This window comes from Haliaeetus albicilla, chromosome 14, assembly GCF_947461875.1.
Source record: "Haliaeetus albicilla chromosome 14, bHalAlb1.1, whole genome shotgun sequence".
Classification (NCBI taxonomy): domain Eukaryota; kingdom Metazoa; phylum Chordata; class Aves; order Accipitriformes; family Accipitridae; genus Haliaeetus; species Haliaeetus albicilla.
This window is the reverse complement of record NC_091496.1, coordinates 1,431,721-1,442,050: the sequence shown is the minus strand read 5'-3', so window position 1 is coordinate 1,442,050 and position 10,330 is coordinate 1,431,721. Positions and strand designations below refer to the sequence as shown.

The 10,330-nt window shown below is 50.3% G+C and overlaps 1 protein-coding gene across 3 annotated transcripts in view; it reads right to left on the bottom strand.

Moving 5' to 3' along the window:
• Positions 1-1,032: 1,032 nt before the first annotated feature.
• Positions 1,033-10,330, bottom strand: part of AHCYL2 (adenosylhomocysteinase like 2) — a 107,566-nt gene continuing 98,268 nt past the window's right edge. For all 3 annotated transcript variants that reach the window (XM_069801477.1, XM_069801478.1, XM_069801479.1), the window contains exons 10-17: positions 9,692-9,780; positions 8,118-8,188; positions 7,885-7,979; positions 7,002-7,100; positions 6,496-6,564; positions 6,322-6,400; positions 5,415-5,535; positions 1,033-3,798 (exon numbers count right to left, since the gene is read on the bottom strand). In XM_069801477.1, coding sequence (XP_069657578.1) covers positions 3,792-3,798; positions 5,415-5,535; positions 6,322-6,400; positions 6,496-6,564; positions 7,002-7,100; positions 7,885-7,979; positions 8,118-8,188; positions 9,692-9,780 — 630 coding nt within the window. In that variant the 3' untranslated portion in view covers positions 1,033-3,791. The remainder of the gene's footprint in view (positions 3,799-5,414; positions 5,536-6,321; positions 6,401-6,495; positions 6,565-7,001; positions 7,101-7,884; positions 7,980-8,117; positions 8,189-9,691; positions 9,781-10,330) is intronic.

Genomic DNA, 10,330 nt, shown 5'->3' with positions numbered 1-10,330 from the left:
GGGAGGGGGGCTTTGGGGTGTCCCTGGGGGTGCTGGTAAGAGGGGGGGGCCCTGGTAAGCGGGGGGGGTGCTGGGGGTGCTGGGGGGGGCTATGGGGTGCGCCAGGGATGATGAAGGGGTGCTGGGAGCAAGAGATGCTGGGGGGGGCTATGGGGTGTTGCTGGGGGTGCTGGTAACAGGGGGGGCCCTGGGGGTGCTGGTAAGAGGGGGGGGCTGGGGGTGCCACAGAGGGTACAGAGTGTCCCCAGGGGTGATGGGTTGGGGGAGCAGGGGGGTGCTGGGTGCAGTACGAGGTGCCCGTGGGGCTAATGGGGGGTGCGGGGGGGGGGGGGCTGGGTCCTGCTGGCACCTGGGGGCCAAGGGTCGGCGTTCCCCAGGCATCCCCCCAGCATCACCCGTTGAGTCGGGTTAGCCAAACCCCCTGTTACCACGATTTTGGTTAAAAGCAGCTCCTGGGGGCCTGGAAACCAGGAGTGGGAGAGATGGGGGGGACTCTCCTCCCTCTCTCTCCACCCAATATGGGGGGGGGGGGTTGCTTTTGGGGGTGACTATTCAGACGTGTGGCCAGGGAGGTGCTGGACACCCCGTCTTGGTGCTGCCTGTGGTCCCCAGCCGCCGGAAAACCAAAGTCTTTCGGTCGGTATTTCTCTGCACCAGCCCCGCAGCGTTTGCAGCTCTGCAGCAGGGAGGTGACAGATCGGGAGCAGAAGAGATAACGGGATTTTATTTTTTTTTCCGGCACCGCTCATCCCCCTTTCCTCAAGGACACATCGGCAGCAAGAGCCAAAACAGCCGCCCCGGAGCCCAAACAGCCCCGGCTGCCCCAAGGACGCGTGGCCGCCGAAGCAGATTTTCCAGCCGGGTTTTATACGGCAGCGGCGGGAGCTCGGGGTTACGGCACAGCACCGGGTTTGGGGACAACCTCCCCATCCCCAGCCCAGGGCATCACCATCCCTCACCCCCTCGTTGTACCCCCAGCCCCAAAAATTCCCCATCTGCTCCTGCAAGTCCTGAAAGACACTCCGGAGAAGCTGAGTTTTCCAATGTTTTATTTGTGTTTTGAGATTACAGAGTCTTTATTGCTGATCTAATACAATCACTCAGACATTAATATTTAAAACATCCTTTTGAAAATGTTACATTTGCAAAGTTTTCATTTCCTCACTGCAGGCTGATGACAGGTTTTGTCTTATTATTTCTAAAGTTCAGAACAGAATTAATTTCCTTATACAATTTTGCTGGTGTTACCTAAATCTCCTTTTTCCTAATTCTTTAAAAATGTGTTACATTAAAAAAAACCCAACAAACAAACAACCCATTACACATTTAATTTAGAGATGATCACAGAATATGATTCCAGATTGATTAGGAAAAAGCCAAGCAAGCAAAAAAGCTTACAGAGGAAGCAGAACGACATGGAGAAGAGCCTTAAAAATTGAGGTGGGAAAAGCCAGTTGGGATTTTATTATTAATTTTTTCTTTTTCTCCTATCTACCTGGAAGATAAAACGGGCTTAAAAATCGGCACGAAGGAATTCACGGATGAGGACAGCACCACCGTATGCTGTGCAAGCGACAGACACGGGGGAGGTAAGCGACTGCGTGAGCTGTACCGAAGGGTCACGCGAATGGAGAGGGATTTTCCTGGGGCAGAAGTGGCTGCGGTTGGGATGCCTGTTTTCCAAAAGCTGCCTTGCTCAACATGACCCCGCAACCATGTTTCACCTCGACTGAGAGCAGGATTTCACGCTGCACCTCTGCAGAGAACAACAGAAACTCTGGGGTTTTGCTGTTGATGGAGACCAAGGTACTCTGGCGCGGGGAAAGACCCAAATGTGACATTTCAAGTAGCTCAGGGGACTCTTCCCAAAAATCCCAGGATGTGGATAAAATTCATGAGTGAGTAGAGATTATTTTGAGTTTGTGGTTAGTGATCAGTCTTATCAGTCTTCTCAAAGCTCTAAGGTATTCGCAAGGTCTTCTCAAAGTCTCCTCAAAGCCTTCTCAAAGCCCTAACTTCTCCTCAAAGGCCTAACATCTCCTCAAGGTCTTCTCACCGTCTTCCTTCCAGGCTTTGAGAAATTTCAAAGAGAAATTTGGAATATGCAAGCATACGAGAACGTTTGCTCCAAAGACGAGCAGCTTGTGGTCAAGCTGACTTCAGACCTCAGCATCAAGAGCCACGAGAAGGACTTGGCCATCAAGACCGTAATTCCACAGTTTTTCCTTTCTTGTGCGTGAATGACCTGCCACAAAAGAGTTTTTCCTGACGGCAAAGAGGTCCGTGAGGACAAAACAAGAATCTGTAGCTGATGAGGAACTCGGGATACCAAAGCAGCAACCGCAGGATAAAGGCTTTGTGCTCACGGGGTTGGGCAATTTTATTTTAGAAGGACCATGTTCTCCATGTGAACCATAACAGTGACTCTTATGAGACACAGAGACTTCGAAAGTCACCTGGGTAAGTGTGCCGTGCTGTCCCCAGCGTACAGGTGGGACATCCTGGTCTAAAAAAGAGTAATGGCAAATTTGTTCTCCATTGGCTCTGATGCATCAAGATTTGAGGTGATCAAAGGGTTTTAGTGATGCTGAACTCTTCCCTGCACACAAAATCAGGGTGGGGATTACTCTGGTGTACGTCTCATACACTCAAAGGGGATTTCCAGATTTTATCGTACAAATATTACTAGAAAATAAAACTCCAAAGATTTCCATTGAGGACTGAAATTCAGCTGGAGAAAGACCTCGCATGGACACGGGTCCTCCCAGCCAGGATGGCCGACGAGCTCTGCTTTGGGTTTGGAAGAGCTCCTCGACATGTGAGCAGCATTTGTCAGCGAGGTTGCAAGGCTCTTCCACCAGCACGGGCACACGAGGCTGCCCTGTAGCCCCACCGGGAATACAACTTTGGTTGAACCGTAGGAGGTTGGCACTCGTAATGTAAGCAGCAGGAAAATACTGCGGAGCTGTGATGAAGGGAGCGATGGTGGGTCCTACCCCACCACCACGTCTGCCTCCGAGCGGGCACCACTCTGCCCTCCCGGCTCCTACCGCGCGCTAGGGGCTATCCCTGGCTGACCCTAACGACCGGACCCTTCGTTACAGCTTTCAGCAGTGCTAAGGCGAAGTTCACCGACTTTCTGGCAGAACCATCCCTCGGCCAGGTCGGCAGAATTACGAGAGGTTTCTCCAGTGATTGCTGGCGAGATTTTACCGCTTCGCTGCCAAGGTGGCACCTAGCTGGTCAGCAGCGCCTGGAGCAAATGAGGTTTTTAGCTGCGTTGTCAAATGGCATGAGAAATGCAAACCCAGTCGCCCTCCGGCTGGCTCTCACGGCTGCCAGGATCCCACTCCACTGGAAGAAGCACTGGGATGCGAAGGAAACCAAAAGCAACGTGTGACCTCGAAGTCAGATCCCACGGCTCCCGTCGTGCACATCGGATTAACGGTGACAACGGACTACTCCAAGTACATTGCAGCGATTCGATTCCACCAGCTTCCCCCTCACCTCCCTCATCCTCCCAGCCCCGAAAAAGAACAACCCAAAGAGAAAAATGAAACAAACGGAAAGAAATCCACCGTCTCCCAGTCCTGTGGCAGTACGAACACCAGTGGCAGAGGCCGCATGTACAGTATTCTAATTTAATAAATAAATAACCTAAACACACTGTCTACTATGTGAGCAAGCTCAGCTCTAACTTAGGAAGCTTGCGCTGTTTCATCCTGTACAGTAGTTGAGAAAAGACTTGGGTTCTTGTTCCTCGCGATTCTCCGGGATACAGCGGCAGGAACTTAGTATCTGGGGAAAAGAAGAGAAAATGAGGTTTTGGTGAGGAGCTGGGCAAGAGATGCGAAGCTCCCCCAGCATCAAGACGGTGTATTTTGGGAGGGGTAGATAACAAGAAAAGAAATTATTTAGAAAGGGACTCGGTCCTCATCTCCTCCCCCACAAATACCACATTATATTTAGCCGCCTGCCCTCGCTGCTTGAACACCATCTCTCGCTTCGAGTACAGGAAGGGGAAAATTCAACGGCACCCGACTGATTCAGGGACCGAGTCCCACCGCTCTGCAGCAACATCTGCTCAGAAACCGCGGAGGATGCGCTAAAGGTACAAGAGCAAATGCCTTAAACACCGAAGCCTGGCTCAGATTGGCTGAATTTATCAGGAAGGCTGCTGTTAGGCTGGGAACTAAAAGCAGACTAATTCATATTGCAAACAAAGCTACATGTAGGGAGAGAGAAGTGCTTGTTTTAACAAAGCAAGCTGTTGAGCTGCACGGGGATGAAGTCAAATTGCCTGTTATATCCAGAAAAAGAGGCTATGTGCACCTGGAGATCTCCTCCCGCCTCCCATCCTACGCCCCTACACATCAAAGTAGGGAACTTTGGAAAACTTGACTCTTTGCCTTTTGTATCGGGAGGCTTTATTTCCTGCAGGACATCAAGCCGAAGCTGTCCGAGTACATCTCAGCCCCATGGCACACGTGGGGTGTTTGAGTCGGTGTGGCTCTCCCTCGATGCAGGGAATTTGCCGTGACCCTCTACTTATCCCAACGTCTCCATGTGTGGGACAAACCACGCTCCCCGCAAGGTCAGGACTACAACCAGACACTGAAACTAGGCAAAGAAAACTGAACTGGAGGAAATCCCTCCATAGGAGGGCACAGCCATGCAGCAGCACCATAAGTTTGCATGTAACACAGGGCAGGGAAAAAAAAGCTCAGGCTCTGGCAAAACGCACTAAACCCCCAAACTGGAGCTTTTTGGTGCAGCGTTGCTCTCGTATGAGTGCTGAAGACCTGCACACCAGGAAAATGCCTTTTCCTGCAAGAAAAGGATCTGGGCTTCAACCTCCCGACAAGCTGATCTGTGTTTGTGCAAATCCATTTCATTTTCACGGTAAAAAAATGTGTTACAGCATTGGCTACAAACACAAGCCTGGAAAGGGAAGTGATCCAGGGACTCACATTGAGAATTATTATTATTTTGGGGGGATCAGCCTGGCCGGCACTGGGGGAGGAGAGCCATCGAGCCAAGCCTGTCCAAGCAGCCCCCGGCGCGAGGGGCAAACACTGCTCTGTGCCATCTCATCCTTCGTCAAACTTTAAAAATAAAGCTGTCATCTGAGTTGGCTGGATGGCATCACTGCCATTTGCCACGTCTGGGTGACAGCTGCTGCCAGACACAAAGGGCTCGTGTCCTGCCAAGCGCTCTGCGTCACAGCTCCAACCGCGCCATCCCCTTCCCAACCGGACCACTTTCTACGAGGCGATGGGAATTATCAGAAAGCCCATGGTATCTTCTCAGGGGACTGGTGGGATTAAACGCTGTCCCCTCTGCCCCTCCCTACGTGTACCCCACATGTACCCCACACTCATGGCAGAATAAAGAGAGAGGTTGTGGAGCAGTACCTGTAGTAGTTTGGTTTGAAAGGTCCGTTCTTATTCAGCCCCAGGTATTTTGCTTGTTCATCAGTTAGTTCTGTCAGGTGGGCATCGAACGTTGGGAGGTGAAGGCTTGCCACGTACTCGTCTGAAACAATTTCAAGCCTCGTTAGTAGGGGAAAGGGAAGGCAAGCAGTCCCCTCCCACTGTACACCAGTTCCCTAAAGCCCCAGCTGGGAAAGGCATTGCTCCTCACACATTTGCTGCTAAATTGCAGGACTGCTTTTCACCCTGAATGAGGAAAACCAAGGCTCTCACCTGTTTTGAGTTAGAAGGGAAAAACCTTTCTCTGAAATACCCTTCTAGCAGGACTCCTGGGTCTGCTGCTGTGTTACACCGTACCCTTGGGCAAGCTTGGGTGCTCTACTGATGCAGGAGCCACTGGACGTTTCTGGTAGGTGATGCCGAATGCCCAAGCTAGGGACAAGCTGTCCCTGGTCTCAAAAAATACAATTAAGGCAAAAAAGTCCAGTTTTGCAGCAAAAGCATGGTCAGTGTAGCTTGTGTCCTCATGAGGGGGTTCTGCTGGCAGAGCTGTGGGTCAGGGACTATGTGTCTTTGCAGCCAACGAAGGCGGCTCTGCTGGCAGAAGCTCTACACGAAAATCCCCTGCATCACTGCGGATGGACTCCTGCAGTCGGCTGAGTGTGTCAGCCTGTTTTCCCCAGGTGGGACAGAGAAACAACGCGTCCAATTTAGCGAAGAGCCCAGACCTGGTGGGAAGAACTTGCTAGAGGACCCTGAGCTTGGCAGGGAGGCAAACAAGAGACCCCAGGAGGCTGTGCTGCCCTGCCGTCCTCAGCCCAGCCTAGCAAAACCTCCCATCTGTTCAATCTCAAAACCAAAAAAGAGAAGGCAATGAGTACATCTTTACCCATTTTCTTAGGCAGCAAGTACACATCTTGCTTGTAGCGGCCTTCGGGAGCGTTGTACAGCTCTATCAAAGCCAAAGCCTGGATGGAGAAGTAAGGTAAGTACACTTAGGTAAGTAACTGCTGCCCGCTATGGAGCGAGACGCTGCTTTCGGCTCAGCCCAAACCCTACTCGCCTGCGTGGTGGCAGTGATGGACAAGACGAAGGTGGGGACAGTGGAGCAGCTCAGGTTCAGCAGGCGGCCCTGGGAAGCAAAAACTGGTTGTTACCTCAACACAGCACCAAAACCACTTTACAGCCCTACAGAACGTACAGGAATCACCAGTGAAATGCGTCCCTTCTGGGAGGGAACAATATTTATCACATGCACTTGAATCCCAAGATGTTGGTTGCCCTTATAACTCAGTAAAACTATTTAGAAGTGAAAATCTGATAAAATACCCTGTGGAAGATACCCTGGAGTGGGATAAAGGAAAACGCAGGAGCTTTTCTGCGTTCCAGTAAGTCATGGGCCAAATTAGGATTACACCAAGCCTTTCAACCAGAGGGACTATTGAGCTGCTGAAGCCCGAGGAGGTGATTTTTGGACATTCTTTGGCTCCACGGCTGATTCAGCTCTTGTTTTCTTCCCCTGCAAGCAGAGAACAGGTTGCAATTCCTGTTCTTTTGCCTGCAACTCACCTCCGCCAGAAGGACTATTCTCTTCCCATCTGGCCAGATGACATGGTCCACCTGGGACCTCACCCTCTCCCAGGTCAGCTCAGGTGTACGCAGGCTTGCCTGAAACACAGTGTTAAAATAGTTAAAGCACTGGCAAAAGATCAAAACCCAAAAGCTACATAATAGGAATGAAAAGAGGAAGCAACTCGCTGACGTTGTCCTGGGCTTATAGTTTCCTTTGGGTCCGGTCACAGTCTCAGACCAATGAAACCTTTATGAATCATAACCTGGAACTATTTTTGTGATTACAATACATCAAAGCTCCAGCAACGACTATTGTTGAAGCTCTTCTGGCTGAAGAGGATTCATGGTCACCAACCGAACTCTGCATGGCTGTGGTCACTTCTTTCCAGCACAGAAAATGGCTTTAAACCCATCAGTTTGGCCGAGCAATTCTCCACTGACCTTCAGACAAGACTCTCCTGTTTTTCTACTCATTTCTAAGCACAGATGAGCAGATTTCAGTGCCGTTCGGTAAAGCGCGGTGGGGTTGAGCATGCTGTGTTGCACCAAGCTGAACTCTTGGCTGGGTCTTAATGGTATAGTAGTAACACGAAAGCAGAGGGACTGGGCTGGAGAGGGTGATTCACTGACTCTCTAGGGGAAGGAATGAGGCTGGTGGACACCAGACACTACGCTGGACGCTGGAGCAGTTTGTCTGGCTTGCTGGCATCCTTTGGGATCACAGGAATGACGATGACATACCTGAGAATGTCTGCTGGGACACGGGGAGCAATGGATTATTTTATCTCCTCCCAGAGATAAAAGCAGCACGGGTCACACATAGCTGCTGAAGGGTCCCAAAAACACCGTCACCCCACCCCGTGCACATCCCTGCGCTCACCACGTCGATCTCGGTGTTGGAGTGCCCCATATTGCAGACGATGCAGCTGTTCTTCATCCGATCCAGGTGTTCCCTGGTCACTACGTTCTTGTTGCCTGCCAGACAGAAAAATCCGTAATAAATCCCCATGTTCACTTTCCCCATCTTTTTGCCTTTTCCTTTGGAAAAAGATGGACCCAATTATGGGGTGCGCATCCCTGATGACCTGTCCTCCTGCCTTGGGGACTGCGTACCTGTGCAGGTGATGACGATGTCAACTTGTCTGATGACTTCATTGAGTTTCACGAGCCGGAATCCATCCATGCTAAGAGGAGAAGAGGGGGAAAAGTAGTCTGAGAAGCAGCAAAACCATGCCAAAAATAGAAAAAAAAAACATCAAGTGATTCTCAGATACTCATTTTAACTTTCTAATGCCAGAGTGGGACACAGCAACGCAGCATGCAAAGGGCCACATACCCCAAGTCATTAGGAGGGTTTCTGGAGTCAACCTGGAGGATTTGGGACTGTTGTGGGGAGAAGTGAAAAGAGATTTTGGGGGTTTCACATTTTCTGTCAGGGCCTCCACATCTGCAAATCTCAATTTTCAACGGAGACGGCTTTTTGAAAGCTGCTACTCCTGCAAAGTACAGCCAGAAGATGTAGATACGCCCTCCTGCTGCAGAAACCTTTCTGATACGGATTTAGATCATCTTAAAAACAACCCAAATCACCCAAACCCCACATATGTCTGCCATTAACTTTGCAATCCATATTTAGGCACCTACGCGATCTTTAGAAGTGCTGAGCACTCAGCAAGTCTTTCCTGACTTCACCAAGCAAGGTGTATTCAGTGCATAGGATAACAAGGGCAGGATTTTTTTTAGGATTTGTTGACAGTCCTCCCGAGAACTTATTTCCATGACTCTCACAAGCTGCAAAATCGTAGTTACTATAAAAAAAAAATAATTTTTTTCTGCTGTATGTCCCATTTACTGTTTTTTTCCCCCATTGCAAACTCCTTACAAGAGGGGCCGTATGGTGTTGCCTCGTGCAGAGTCAGGGAAGGGGTTGTTGCAAACGACCAAATTCACAATTAAGGATGCAGGTGCTGGATGTGCCACTTGTGAAGGTTGCAAAGCAAACCAGAAGTTGATCAGCTCTGCTAATTAAGCAGGGCTCATTAGTTTCCTCACCGCAATAGCCCTTTGAAAGCTTTCTGTTAGGAAGAGGCTGCGGGTTTAATAAGGCTCCTGGTGTTTTTGGGACTCTGCTTTCATAGTCATGTCCCATCTCGCACCTTGGGCTGCAGAAGCAGCATCTCTGCACCAAAACAACCTTTACCTGGAGGAAACGAGGTCAGGTATAATTGCAACGTGCCCGCGCGAGGGGAGAGCCGTGTGCTTTCAGCCCTGCAGCAGGGTACCGGCATTAGCGAGGAGAGGTTTGTGAGGGGCACATGATCACAAAAACCAAAATATCCCTCGGGTGAGGTGTGTGCACAGCACAGTAAAGCCCGAGTTCGCACTCCAAAGGTCACAGCTCACTCCCAACATCCTTTCAAGCCATACCATTAAACTCTTGGCCACTGTGGTTATGATTATGCAAGCTGGCACGTGGGATACAGATAAACTGGGTAATGCTTTAGTGCAGGAACCCTTTCCTGGCCGTAGGAGAGAGCTGTGGGTCCCTCCGAGGGTGCGGAGAAGCCACGAACCCCTCACCAGCATCCCTCTTGAGAGGGACCACAGCTGACTGGTTTCTGGCCGAGGTTTTCCTGGGAAAACAAAAAAAGCCTGAAGAAGAAGCCGGGCTCGGTGCGACTGCTTACCAGGCCTGGAGGGCACAGATCGGATCGATCTCTGTCACGTACACTATGGAGCCCATGGCCTTCAAAGCAGCACAGCAGCCCTTTCCAACCTGGGGAGGGAGAAGAGCACAGAGGAAGAGTGAGATGCCGAGAGCTCAGGAGGTGCCGAGCGTCAGTACGGCCATGGGAAGCGTATAGGGAATGTACAACTCTGGGTGTCTCTTCTGCAGCCCCAAGAGCCCTTTGCGGCCCTCTTAGCAATGCTGGTTGCACATACTTAATTTCTGGGTGCAGGAAATTCCTGGACTGGGAATAATCTAGGACCTGAGTCAGGGACAGCTTAGCTAGGAGAAGCACTAAAAAATATAAAAGTGCCGCTGATTTTCGTCCCAGGGAGTTCTTTTTCCCCCAAAACATCCTGGTATCTAGAAAGCACCATGATAACGAGAGATTACACTTATCTCAGGGAACGTTTAAGAGTCTCTTGTAACCTTTACTCTATTTAGGAAGCTTAACGGTTTAATCTCCGAGGGTTAATGAGCTTTAACCTTTACACAGCACATACAGTGCAGCTCGCAGGGGAATTCAGGGAAACGGTTAAATGACCAAGTGTTCCCCAAAAATGCAATTACACACGAGCAAATTGTCCCATTTCAGCTC